Source organism: Bemisia tabaci, chromosome 1, assembly GCF_918797505.1.
Source record: "Bemisia tabaci chromosome 1, PGI_BMITA_v3".
Lineage (NCBI taxonomy): Eukaryota > Metazoa > Arthropoda > Insecta > Hemiptera > Aleyrodidae > Bemisia > Bemisia tabaci.
Genome location: NC_092793.1, coordinates 64285009 through 64299449, shown reverse-complemented (window position 1 = coordinate 64299449; position 14441 = coordinate 64285009). Strand labels below are relative to the sequence as shown.

The window sequence follows — 14441 nt, the reverse complement described above, 5'->3', positions numbered from 1 at the left end:
GGAGAGGGAGAGAGCGTATGCTCCAAGCTCTCAAATATATGGCAGAGAAGCAATGGAGACTTTATTCGCGCTTGGTTTTTCGCGAATAACTCGTTTTGAGAGTAACATGATTTCAGACAAAATTCTTAATGACAAAAGTTGTTGGGCATGTAATTCTCCAACCGATTTACAAAGTTTCACTTTTCTGAACTAATTACCAAACGAGAAAAAAGCCTAACAATCCGACCAAAATTCACTGGGGCCACTACTGAGCAAGAGCAGATGTGCGCAGTTGGAACATGCGTGGTTGGTGCTCTACACTCATCGTTCGGTGCGCCATGCGATTTTTTAAAAGTTGTGATGCCTTCTGTGATACAGGATGCATGGTCTACATAATTCAATGTCTTTGCATTGGGGGCATGGCGCTCAGGGAAGGCAGAGCACTGTCGGAGGAGAGTGAAAAGAAACAAAAAATTCTGAAGAGTACTTCCAACATTATTTCATTTGATATTAATGATAAAATTACCAAGTAAATTATGGGAAAGCAGAAAAATTCCTTGGCTCATTTACATCAATCACATTGTACCTGTTTAACTGTAAATCCAGTTTCCATAGACCCAGTAGTATATCCCTCCTTCATGTTAGAAAATTTGCTATACCCTTCCTAGTAGTTCAATACACAAAGAAAACCTGTAAAGAAGCTTACAAACAGTCAATCATGCAATTTACTCAGATCATTTCATGTCTTAGAGAAAAAGTGTAAATTTTTCCATTTTCCATTATCTGATCCAATTGAAGGTGCTGGACCCGAATTGATCGCTGTTCACGATCTGTTTAATATGTACCAGCAACCTGAAGATTCACAGGAAAAAAAAGGAACTTTTCTGAGACAAAAAATGCCCCTTTAATTAAAAAAAAAACAAAACAAAAAAAAACTTATATTTATCTCATGGAAAAAGCAGATTTTTGTTTCGTATTTAACAACCTAGTGTTCAACAGCTGAATTCAGTTTTTCTTCTAGAACTTTTTCGCCCTTTTGCAAGTGAGTGGGTATAAAGGGTGTCCAAGGATTAAGTACGAATATTGAAGGAGTCGATTCTTTGGGCCAAAAGAAGACGTTTTGGTGGTATAACTTTTTTTCAAAAATTGCTCTCCGTGGGGGCCCCATTAACCCCCTATTATCAGCTCTCATTATTCCCTCACTATTATCTTGAAAACAATGAGTTATACCGTAAAAGCGCAGGAGACATTTTCTCAATATTTTTCAACGTTGAATCTTGTGGTGCCGGCAAAAATAAATTTTTGTAGCTAGAAACATTAATTTTGGCCATTTTTAGTTTTGGTACTCCCCCTTAATCCCCCTTAAAATGAGTTTTACCTTTTTTGGAGGTCAAAAATGAAAAAAACGCTAAAAATTACTTCCTGTTACAAATTTTCATTGATAATAGTTGTTAAACATTGCTGCGATGTTAAAAAGGCGATTTTTTTCCTTCAATTTAGGGGAGTCGTGGCGTCCAGGGAAAGCGTTTTTGGAAAAAAATTGATACCACAAAAACGTCTTTTTTTGACTCAAAGAATCGACTCCTTCAATATTTGTATTTAATCCTGGGACACTCTGTATAGGCTCAGACTCTCCAACACATACAGGGACCTCCGCACGTTGGCAGCAAACACACATTGGCATTAGGGGCTGGTTATATGTTAGGGGCACGGAGATATGATTCATGACAATATTTTTGTAAAATAATTTGGTTTTGCAGAGGAAAATAACATTTCAGATAGCAGCAACGACTGTTGTCCTTCAGCAACGGTTTCATGTTACAGTAAAACTCGCTTATATCGTCCTTTGTTTATATCGGAAACTCGCTTATATCTGAAGTTGCCCGCGGTCCCGATTTTTCTCCCATAAGAACAATGTAAAACAGACCCGGGTACATTGGAACTGCTCATAACGGAATCCGCTTATATCGTGACAAATTTTCGGTCCAAAACCTATGTAAACGGGATTTTCCCCCAAAATTCTGCACTGAGTTTCAAAACTTTTACGTCACTCGTGAAATGCAGACGCTTCGCTTTCTGCGCACGTAGCCCGTTGCCCGATCCCCCCCCCCCCCCTCATCTCCGATCTGCGACAGCGAGGAGCAAGAGCACACACAAGGATTTGAAGCACCTCACGAGGTTATGCCGTGCAACATCGGCTCGCAGCAGCAGCATCGATGCTGTATGCTCAGGCAGCGGCCCTACGGGCATACGGCTCAACGTCTGATGCGCGCCACCCGCCGGCGCGGCGCCGCCCTCGAGTATCGATGCCTGATGCTGACGTGCCGCCCGGGCCAGCATCACGTCCTGATGCTGAAGTTTGATGCTACGAAAACGCATGTGACCAAGAAGCAATTCATCTTGTGATGCTGGAACCTCGGCTCTTAGTCTGATTAGGCATCGCTCTTCGATCTTGCGACGGAGCCTCATTACTTACGGGGCTCTCCCAGAAGACTGCCGGGGTATGCGACCCTTGGACCTGGCGATGAATTCGCGGAACACTCCTTTGTCTACATTTCCCATCGACGCGGCGGCCCACACCTCGCCGTGCCGGACGCCGGCGTCCGGCCTCTCTGAATTATGCCGCTCGCCTAAAGAGCCGAGGGGCGAGCACCGCAAAGGCAGGAAAATCGGGCGATGTCGGGTGACGGCATCGTAAGTGAAGCAGCATCATCTAGCTATGCTTAGGTGTAGGCATCGCTAGCTATGCTGGCTCGCGGGCAGATGCGATCTCCCGGCGCACTGTTCGATGCGGCATCAAAGTCTGCGCCGGATACCTGCTTCGCACGGCGTTGCCGCACCGAAGTTTTGAATACCCTCCCGTCATTCCACACCTCTTTTTCTCGTCCGCAGAGCAGTGCGTCAGAGAGTAGCGTAAAGTGTGGAAAGATATACTCGGTTCCCGGAGGGGGTGGGGAATAGTCATTTGTGCCTGATACAAAATTAACGGTCGGCTGGGTAAAAACCCATTATTTTCGAAACGGGCGAAAAACATCGAAACTCGCTAATACCGGAACCCGCTTACACCGGAAATTTCGACCGGTCCGGAGGTGATCCGATACATGCGAGTTTTACTGTACCTGTCAGTAGGCCAATGTAAACCTAAGGAAAAAATCATTATTTCCCTTTAAATAATACGTATTTTGAGGAGTACACACAAGAATTCTAGAACCCTGAATTTACTCCCATCTAGCTGAGGTCAAACTGCTGTAATCCTGAAATTTGTCTTCCTGTTTTGTCTCAAAATAATTAATCTTACTAGGTAAAAATTGTTGTGGCAGTATCTCCTTTTCGAGGAGCACAACAGCTGAAGCTGAGATTCTCAGTCTTTGCTGCCAAAATTGGGCAAAAACTGCCGTGCTTCTCAAAGTTATTGATTCGTTCTTGGCGCAATTTTTTTCACCTAATACAGAAAGTTTAACCTCAGTCGACTTTAGAGCTCTGGAATACATGTGTAGACCGCTTAAAATACATTCTACTTAAAGGGAAAACATAATTTTTTCCTTACGTTTACTTTGGTCTTCTGACACATAACTCTTAATTTTACAGAAAATTTTTCCTAGAAAACATCAGTCAGTCCTTACTTGAATATATAAAATTATGTATAACTAGGGGCCTGTGGCCGCTACGCGGCCGCCAACCACTAAAAAAGAAACTATACGTAAAAAATAGCAGAAAATCCATGTTCAAGGTATTTCAGAGATGAATGGATTAAAAAGCCGACGGGTGGACGCGAATGAAAGCGTATTTATCGCTGATTGCAACGTTATGCACAAATTTTTATGTTTTTTTTCTTTTCGCCGTTTTTAAAAAGCTACACATAGTTTTTCTGAAGAGTTTCCTTGCAGTTTCCTAAATGATCTCAAATATAAGCGTCGGAAATTTTGACGCGATATTTTCGTTTGTTCTGTTTTCTTTTTATTAAACCAAAATTAATTTTACGCGAATTAAGTTTCAGAATCCCTGCATCGTTTGAACATCGTCCGAGTTTTTGAATCGTTGCAATTAAGATACATATTCACCCTTCAATTGTGGTAAAAACCGGCAGGGGCCGTCAAAAGAACGACGCGTGGTCCTTGTTTTATGGCGATTTTAGCGTTGCGCAAGCCAGGGAAGGGAGCGCGGTTGAGTGTCAAGAGATCTTCATAGTGTGATGCTCCCTCAATCAAGCTAGCGGCAATGTGCCGATACCGGTAGTCGAATAGTTATCGCAAATAACTCTCGCAGTGCGTTTGGTGTGATGCGAGAAGTATCCATGTGGTCTTGTAGGCGCTAATATGTGTTTGACGCCGACCGCACTGTTTAGCGCAATGCGTGCAGTATTCCAGCAGTCTTGCAGGCGCTGATATGAGTTTGTCACCTACCGCACCGTGTTTGGCGCTTCGAACTCGCGTCACAATAATCGCGGCATCGAACAATGTGGCTTGAGAGGCCCGTGTCGTGTTTCGACGCCGTATGAGCATTCCGACGTTGCCTCGTTTCTCGCGATAACATTTTTTCTGAGAAAAGTTGGGAAAAAGCTGAATGTTCGCTTTTAAGTGTTGAATGGACCATTAAATAAGCTACGAATTTAAGCGCTCTGATACATGATTCTTCACCAAAATTTTACGTAGAATATGGTTTGCGCAACGGAAACTCCTGAAATTAACTTCCAGCTAAGATATTAACGTTTTTACTGTCCATTGGTTACGGGAAATTTGAATTGCCAGCTCACAAGAAAAGCAAAACCATACGCGAATCAAATTATGCACTACAACGGCTTTAGCAAACTACTCAGCGAGCATTTTTCCTTTCCCAAACTGTGTTGTTCAAAGTGTGTACAGCTTGAGTTCAGCGTCAAGATTGATGTTGCCATATTTCCATATTACTGAGACTATCATAGTGACGTTTGGCGAGTAATTTAACCAAAGTAAATTATTCATTCTTCCATGAGCGGAATGGTGGAAACTATTCATGAAAAACGTTATTATCACGGTTAGGAGTTAATCTAGGGTTAGGATTTCGATCCCTCGAGTTCGACGTCGAGTGGTCGATATCCTCGTTACCTATTGGTGTTTACACCGTGAGCCAGCAATCCTGGGATCGAAGGATTGAGGAAATTTTCCTGCTTTTTGTTTACCCATTTTTTTCAATTTGTCCAATGAGAAAGTAGGTAACTTTTTGAAATATGCATAGAATATTATGCCAAAGGAGAAGAAAAATTAAGATAGATTTAAATAAACTAAGTTGAGTATGGCAGGGAGTCTGCTTCTGCAACGTCGCGAAAGGAGATCCATGGCTTCGCTGTTTGGTCATCGATTTGTTTACATCTCGTTCAAAAGTTGATCTCCGAGATTCCCGTTGTGTGAATTTAGTTAATTTACGTAAAATTTTGAAGCACGCCTCCGCCGTAAATCCATCATCCACGGCAACCTCCATGACGACAAACGCTTCAGGCAGCCGGATTATCAGCTGACCGAAGAAAAATAGGACGGGAAAAAGGAAAAACCGCGCATCTCCCGACGGGACCAACGGGACAACCGTTTTTCCCGAGGGGGCGAGGGGGGCCGGGCATGCCGGCCGATCCCTATATTTTTCCCGCCGTCGGGGGACCGGGACGGTCGAGCCGGTACCACCCGCGCACGGATTGGCCCGGCGGTTCGCGCTGAATTTTGACGCAAAGAAAAGGCTTACGGAATTATATATGGTGATGATGCTAGAGGTGGAAAGAGATTGATAAAACATGGCACCCAATGACATCACAATATTGACCGTACAAAATATTACAGACGGTGACAGGAAGAGCTAAGGATTTCTTCAGGAGCAGATAAATCTGCATGCCAACTCACACAAACTCACTTTCAGAGCAACCAAAGTTATGTGATGACAAGGATTTTATTGAGTAAATCAATTTTGGGGACTATAAATCATTGGTTGAAAGGAGAAATACACGTAGGTCATTATCATACTTGATGTAATATTTTGTTCAATGGGGTTTTCACTTTATATTAGATGGATTTATATTAGCTGCAATTTAATTATTAGTGGAACTTCTACATCTCTGATTAAAATATGTGCTTGGATTTCTAAACTTACCTGATATGCAGACAGGGTGCTAATGTTTCCTCTGACAACATTGTGATCTTTCAAGGGACGCGAATAATCTTCGTACAACTAGAAAAATTGTAATCCAAAAAACTTCAGTAAATAGAATATAGAAGTTAGTATGAAATGATAGAATGACATGCAAGAGCGGCTAGGCGACTCGAGGTTGATGGTCTCAAACAACGGTTGCCTTGGGCTGGTACATGGTAGGGACGGAGGGGGGAGGGGCTCTTACTGGAAGCGCTAGGATTACCACTTGTGTGGTATTTGAAGTAGTAAAAAAAAAAAAAAAAAAAAAAGAGGAAAGGCTATCTAGTTGATGGAATAAGCTTAGTAGAATTTTAGAGAAAACACTTGGATAGATTAGAAGAAAAAAAGGTAAAAAAACTTTGAAGTACAGTGCAAGGAGATGAAAAAGATGAATAAGCTTAGTAAAATATTTGGAGAAAACACTTGGATAGATTAGAAGAGAAAAAGGTAAGAACACTTTGAAGTACAGTACAAGGAGATGAAAAAGATGAATAAGTTAAGCTGTACCGTTTTCTTAGACTTAAGAATGATTTTGATTTACTCAGTTTTCAAATTCTTTAAGTTTTATTTATTCGTTTCTTTTTTCCCTTGTTATAGCAAAAGACTCAACTTCATGAGTATGAGAAAATAACAAAAAGAAACACCCCTGTCATCACTATGCCCAATCTTTGGGCTGATCTGCTTGGAGAGGTGCTTTCAAGAAGTAAAGTAAATAAATAAGGAAGTAAGATTTCGAAAGAGGCTGTCTTTGGTCCACCATGGGCATGCTGCCTAGCTTAAGCAGTGGCATTTGAGAGTGTCAGCAGTGACGTAAATTCTTCAACCCTCCAAAGGGGCTGTTCACGTACAAGGGATATTCTCGAAGTAAGTCAATATTTGTTATATCTTCTAAATTAATAAGGATAATTTAAATTTTTAAGAAGAGTTTGAATTGTTACACTCTCAGCTTTCAAAAAAACTTCAGTTTTTTAAATTCAGTTTTCTGGGTGCCGAGTAAGATTAGTTTTCCTACACCCGTCTCTCGCAACCGCGTGTTCAAAATTTTTTCGCTGGGGAGTTCGCAGGACGGTCATATGCGACTTCATCCTAGATATGGTCAAAATAAGATTTTTTGTTCAAAATTGAAAAGTTTCATGTTTGAGAAGACCTTACTTTACTTTCCCACGTAATCTCTATCCTATCGAACACATTTTTTATACCATGACGCTAGCTTTTTGATTCCATTAGCGTCAAACTGTCGATCCTGTTTTTGCAACCACTTTTATACAGCTTCTTTCATCTCATCGTCGTCCGCGAATCTTTTTCCACCAAAACCTTTCTTCAGCTCAGGAAATAAGTGGTAATCACTTAGGGTAATATCTGGAGAATACGGAGGATGGGAGAAAAGATCTCATTTGAAGGAGGTCGGCAATGGGTTGGTCAAAGAAACTGTTTGAGGCCTGGCGTTGTCATTAAGTAGCAAAACTTGACGAGACAAAAGGCCAAGGCTCCTTTTGATTGCTGTTTTGAGCCTTTCCATGACATCACAGTATCTGTCAGCAGTCAGCATTAATAGTTGTGCCTCTTCCTGAAAAATGACCGAGTAACGCTCCTTGAGCACTCTCCAGCTCGCGTAAATTTTGGACACGTGGTGACAGGAGGTGAGTGTGGGAAAACTAATGTTACTCGGCACTCAGCAGACCAAATATAAAACAAACTGAAACTTTTAAAAAGCTGAAAATGTGAAAATTCAAACGCTTTTTACAAATTTAAATCATCTTTACTAGTTTCGAAAATATGAAGAATGTTAACTTACTTTACGAATACCCCTTGTATTACATAAGGCATTTTGCTCGACTTCAGACACCCCTCCCCCTGATAAGTTACCTGCAAGACATTAAGACTAGCTTGACCCCCTCTTCCCTGCAATTTTTTAGAAAATAATAGATGAGGCCTGATAAATAGCTAGAAAATTTCTTACATCGGAAATTTTTTTTTTTTTAAAATGAGGGGCTTTAAAAAGAGTAGGCTTGACACCCCTTGCTTCTCAAAAGACCCCACAAGGCAAGCTCTGACCCTCTCTCCCCTGCAATTTATCAGAAAATAATAGCTAAAGCCCGAAAAATAGCTGGAAAATTTATTTCATCGGATTTTTTTTTCTTGTTTTTTTTTTTTTTTAACAAAGGTATTTTGAAAGAGCAGGCTTGACGCCTCTTGCTTTTCATAAGAACCTGGAAGGCAAGCTCTGAACTCAATTACTTTATACTTGGAAAATGCAAAATTTTAATGCTTGCACAGTATTATTTTCTACACAAAAAACATCCTCGCTTCATGCCTTGGTTTTCCTACTTTAAGGCGGATGTAATTTTTGTTATTAACTTAGTGGTCGTTGGCAATCTTTAGGAATACTACGAATCGGCTGCATATTACAAAGATCGTTTTTTTCAATAAACTACACTTGCTCAAGGGAAATCTCTCAATTGTTTTTGAAATTTTCCAAGAAGGACCACCCTCAGTCTGCTTATTATTATTAAAGAGGATGAACTAACCTCCAGAAGTTTACCCTGGAATTGCTTCCATAAATTATCAAGTTTAAGAACAATATGACTCAATTTTCGACCATGTATGTATTTTACTACATCTGGAGAATCTTCTGCTCGCACTTGAACTTTCGCTATGTTTAAGTTATGGATTATCTGCAGCAAAACAAATAAAATTAAGATAAAAAACACGTTTCAGAAACTAATGGCGAATCATTCCACCAGAGGATAAAATTGCAGTAAAATAATTTCTTTTAACATGTGGACCGTTGACATACCTTTCAGGACTGTTTGTCAAAAAAATTAAATGCTTTCGTCACTTTTTCAATCAATTTTCTACATAAAGATTATTTAGACATGTCTATTGATTTAGGTACACGTACCTCGTCTTAAAACTTTTTGCCTTTCGTCAAAATTTGAATTTAAAAATGTTTTGTCTTCTACAGCCCGTTCATCAAAAAGATGATTAGAATGAAGATTTCTAGTTAAAGGAAGATACTTGTACGAAACACTCCTTCAAAAACGAAACAGTGTTCAAAAACTGTCGATGTAATGCAGATTTTTAGCATGTACATAAATTGATCCTTTGGGATGGTGCAAAACTGCTCTATCTCTTTCCACCTAACACACACACCTCAGAACCAGCTCTGCAGGTATGTCTGTGTACATGGAAACGACATCAAGAGAAATAAGGCGAAAACCATAGGGCAATTCTGAATCATTGACGAAATCAAAAAATTCAAATGAGTTTCTTACATGATATTCAGTTTTACCCACAATGTGCGATAAAATTCCTGATGTAAACGTAGACGCTGCAAAAAAAGGTGAATTTATGGTGCTCACAATTGAATCGAGGTATGCGAAAACGTCAGATGTCCATTTTTTTGGATTTTGAGTTTTTTGGCTTAACGTCATCTTCGAGGGTAGGCACATCTATGTGTAGACGGATTTGACCTGTTTTTTGTTTTTTCGCCCCCATTTAGGGGGTCGAACCTCAAAAGTATGCGAAAACGTCCGATGTCCATTTACGAGGGTCATCCAATGAGGTTCCCTACCTCTTATCTTCCAAACGGAAAGAGATAAGTCAAATCGGTAAAAAAGTTCTTATAAGGCATACTCTAAGCTTTAAAAGAAGCTCAAATTTTTGGAAATTGGTCGAGGGGTTCGCGAGGAAACTTAATTTTACTGCGACAAATTCCTGTCGCCGCGCGCCCACCTTCGGAGTCTGGATGCGCGGAGAGTCGATTATTTCAGACTTGGGTTTTCGCCGCTAAGCATCATATCAAAAAGAAATTTGAAGGTTTTTATTGAGTAGACCTTACCTTACTTTTTGACGTAGCCTTCGCCTCTGTTTTGACATTTCTGGTGTCAATATTGCAGCTTCTTGATGCCTTCCGCGTAGAGGCTGGCTCTTGTCTTGGCACGGGAATCCGTCATTGATAGCGCTCTGTACTTCCGAATCATTCGGATTCCGCTTTCCACCAAGGAAGTTTTTCAGCTCAGTGAACAGAAGAAAGTCACATGAGGCTGAATCGTAAGAGTACGGAAGATGGAGGGAAATTTTCTTATGCAAAGCAACTCATTCGGAAGTGTAGAGGGCTTGTCAATGACTGGTTTCGGTGCCAAAACAAGAGCCAGCTTCTACGCGGAAGGCATCAAGAAGCTGCAATATTGATACCAGAAATGTCAAAACAGAGGCAGGGACTTTGTCAAAAAGTAAGGTAGGTCAAAAAGTGAGGTTCCCTACCTCTTATCTTCCAAACGGAAAGAGATAAATCAAATCGGTAAAAAAGTTCTTATAAGGCATACTCTAAGCTTTAAAAGAAGCTCAAATTTTTGGAAATTGGTCGAGGGGTTCGCGAGGAAACTTAATTTTACTGCGACAAATTCCTGTCGCCGCGCGCCCACCTTCGGAGTCTGGGTGCGCGGAGAGTCGATTATTTCAGACTTGGGTTTTCGCCGCTAAGCATCATATCAAAAAGAAATTTGAAGGTTTTTATTGAGTAGACCTTACCATACTTTTTGACAAAGTCCCTGCCTCTGTTTTGACATTTCTGGTATCAATATTGCAGCTTCTTGATGCCTTCCGCGTAGAAGCTGGCTCTTGTTTTGGCACCGAAACCAGTCATTGACAAGCCCTCTACACTTCCGAATCAGTTGCTTTGCATAAGAAAATTTCCCTCCATCTTCCGTACTCCTACGATTTAGCCTCATGTGACTTTCTTCTGTTCACTGAGCTGAAAAACTTCCTTGGTGGAAAGCGGAATCCGAATGATTCGGAAGTACAGAGCGCTGTCAATGACGGATTCCGGTGCCAAGACAAGAGCCAGCCTCTACGCGGAAGGCATCAAGAGGCTGCAATATTGACACCAGAAATGTCAAAACAGAGGCGAAGGCTACGTCAAGAAGTAAGGTAAGGTCAACTCAATAAAAACCTTCAAATTTCTTTTTGATATGATGCTTAGCGGCGAAAACCCAAGTCTGAAATAATCGACTCTCCGCGCATCCAGACTCCGAAGGTGGGCGCGCGGCGACAGGAATTTGTCGCAGTAAAATTAAGTTTCCTCGCGAACCCCTCGACCAATTTCCAAAAATTTGAGCTTCTTTTAAAGCTTAGAGTATGCCTTATAAGAACTTTTTTACCGATTTGACTTATCTCTTTCCGTTTGGAAGATAAGAGGTAGGGAACCTCATTGGATGACCCTCGTACTTTTTTCCACTCCATTATTTTTACTTCCAAACCCCCCCCCCCCCCCCTCTCGAAAGCGACAAAATTGGGATCTGAAGTGTCTTAATTTTCCAAAAGTTTCCAAGGGAGATCCGTCGGACTCACCTAGTCCCTGGGGATTCCATCCCCCCCCCCCCAACACAGACACACACACACCCTCACACAGATACTCCATCGCCTCTTACGTGTCGCGGCTGCGCGGGCCTTAAATTCATAACCGCCACTGCATGCATAAATACTTACACCTACGTAAATACAACATATCGACGGTGTAAGTGTGTAACCATTTATCTCGTTTGCGATGTCACAAAATTTTCGCTGTTATTTTATTTATTGAATTAAAGGAGAACAAATCGTCATTATTCCTTAAACTTTTTGCATAATTTTTTCGGACTGAGAAGAAAGAGCACGGCAGTTTTTAAAAATCGCCGCGAATTTGTAGCATTTTGAATCTACTTTCATTTGAAAGGATCTACTTACTTTAAAGAATAGCTGAACAACAGTTACAAGCAAAAAACCATTTAAAAACGAAATTTTGAAAATTTTGGGCTATCTATGAGAACCCTGTAGTGACCGTAATTTTCATCAGAAAAATTTCAAACCGGGTTAAATAAGACCGAATTTTTATCTGCTTTCATGTGAGATCCACAAACTCTGTCTTAAAATCAACGGCTTTGGCGATAATAGCCGTAAAACGAGAGAATAACCTATTTTTGACCGTTTTTTTATCGGGGGGGAGGGGATTGGAGGGGTCCCCATGATTGTTCGAGGGGGCAATTTTGGATTCTCGTTAAGGTCCCCCTATAGATGAGAAATTAAATGAGAAAAAAAGTTCTGCTCCGAAAACATGCGATGGTAGCCGAAAAACGAAAGAAAATAGCCGATTTTTGACAGTTGTTTCAATTATGGAGGGGTTTTCGGGGGGGTCCCCATGATTGGTCGAGGGGGCAAATTTGGATTCTCGTTAAGAACTCCCTATAGATGAGAAATTATATGAGAAAAAAATTTCTGCTCTCAAAACGTGCGCTAGTAGCAGAACAACGAGAGAAAATAACCAATTTCTGACTGTTTTTTTGATGTTGGGGGTTTTCGGGGGGGTTCCCATGATTTGTCGAGGGGGCAAATTTGGATTCTCGTTCAGGACCCTCTGAAGATGAATAATTTCACCCTCCTTTATATAATTCTAATCGATTTCATGCATTCTAGGCAATCCTGAACACATATCTTGAGGGGCAATCTCAAAGTATGCGAAAACGTCCGATGTCCATTATTTTTCTTCTTCCGCCGTCACGTAACTTTCACTGAAGCCTCGAAGAAAAGAGAAATATTTTTTTTTGTGTTACTGGAGGTCTGACATTATGTTTTACTCTAGTTTAAAGGTTTTTGGAGGGGTCAAAAATAATGGTTTTTGGGCAGATTTTTGCAATGTATGCAAAAACGTCCGATGTCCAAAGCCCTTTTTTTAAAATTACTCAGCACTGAATGGGAGTTGGAATGGGACACAGTTGGGTGCCTTTTCTACAACCCTTTACTAAGAAACACATGCCTTGATTTTCTTCAAAACGCCGATTCTAAAGGCCTCCACAGTTTTTTTGCGGTTTACCAAAAGTTGATTTTTTGGACATCGGACGTTTTCGCATACCTCGATTCAATTGGTCGGAGCGGCTTATCTTCCTTATGTAATGGGTGGCCTTGCAAATATTCTTGGTGATTACCGAAACCAGGTCAGGGCTTAATCGTCAAATCAAGGTCATCAGAGCAGACAAGACCAACGTTTGACGTTAGATGTTAAAAAAAACCGAGATTTCCAAAATGGCCACCGGTTAAAGTTCAAAATGACCAAAAATTGATATGACAATAAAACCAGGGATTTTATTATATAAAATAACACAAGATTTTATTATAAACAAGGTGGAGGATTACGTAATAAAATACGATGTATAATAAAATCTTGTGTTATTTTATAAAATAAAATCCCTGGTTTTATTGCCATAGTAAAACTTTAGTTGGCTTATTGCTCGTAATGATTGTTTTGCATATATATATATATACACCAGCCGTTCTGGGCGCGCTTCGCGCGCCCGTCACGCCTAGCCGGGGGCTATGCCCCCTGGACCCCCGGTCACTCGCTACGCGAGTGACATTCGGCTCGCCTTGCGAGCCGATTTTGTAGTAGTTGCAAATTTTTTATCACTATATTTTGAAGATTTCATAGAAAACATTATGAAATTCTCACTCCACAATTAACTTGTAGAATAATAATGGCAGGGCAAGAAATAGACTATATCTTAAAATGGACGGTTCCCACTTAGTAAAAACAGCCAACACCACGTGAAGGTGAGGAACCATCGTTAGCCACTTTTTTTTTTCTTCTTCTTTTCTTTACTTTTCTGAAAAAAATTTACTGAAATTTTAGTTGCGTCCCCTAAAAGGAAACACGGAGAAAAAAAATTGTGCATGGAACCCGAAGCTGAGATCATATGGATCTCTGAAGTTTTCGGATCACGCATCCGAAAAGTTAAGGTCCATCTGCCGAAGTTCGGGTCAGACAATTGAAGTAGTTCGGTATATACCGAAGGTTTCAGGTCACACGTCTGAAGTACTCGGTGCATACCGAAGTGCTTCAGATTTCTGACTCGGATATTTAGGAAAAACACAGTAGAGAACCAAGGAAATCACAGTAGAACAGAGAAAAAAATACAGTCGAATAAATAAAGAAAACTATTATCGAAGAAATTCTAATTATTAGAAAGTAATTAGCTGGCGTAATCAATGCGTAGCTGCATAGGAGCATGAGCGAGATTTATCATCAACTGACCGCTGGCCGCTAAGTACCTGGGTGGGCGAGCGACAATACGTAAGCGGTGGCATATGGTTCGATTGACAGAGGAGTGGGGAACGGTCAGACGTAGGGGAAAGGTTCAGGCTGAACCGTTCAGCACAGCGCAGCGTCAGTCACCGGGTGGGGAAGAGAGTCCGGGAGGGGACACTTCCCCTCGAGTGAAATAGAAAAAGGCAGAATCCTTCGAAGTTTATATTAATTATATATATATATATATATA

The 14441-nt window shown here is 40.9% G+C and overlaps 1 protein-coding gene across 11 annotated transcripts in view; it reads right to left on the bottom strand.

Moving 5' to 3' along the window:
• Window positions 1-14441, bottom strand: part of Fancm (FA complementation group M) — a 160568-nt gene that overhangs the window by 73076 nt on the left and 73051 nt on the right. For 9 of the 11 annotated variants that reach the window (XR_011900662.1, XM_072305293.1, XM_072305325.1 and 6 more), the window contains 2 exons: window positions 8661-8807; window positions 6094-6171 (listed from right to left, as the gene is read on the bottom strand). Coding sequence is in view for 10 of the 11 variants with exons in the window: in XM_072305293.1 (XP_072161394.1) it covers window positions 6094-6171; window positions 8661-8807 (225 nt within the window). In the remaining variant the exon portion in view is untranslated. Of the gene's footprint in view, window positions 1-565; window positions 670-6093; window positions 6172-8660; window positions 8808-14441 lie in introns of those variants that run through there. The other 2 variants (XM_072305339.1, XM_072305328.1) reach the window with 2 other exon arrangements.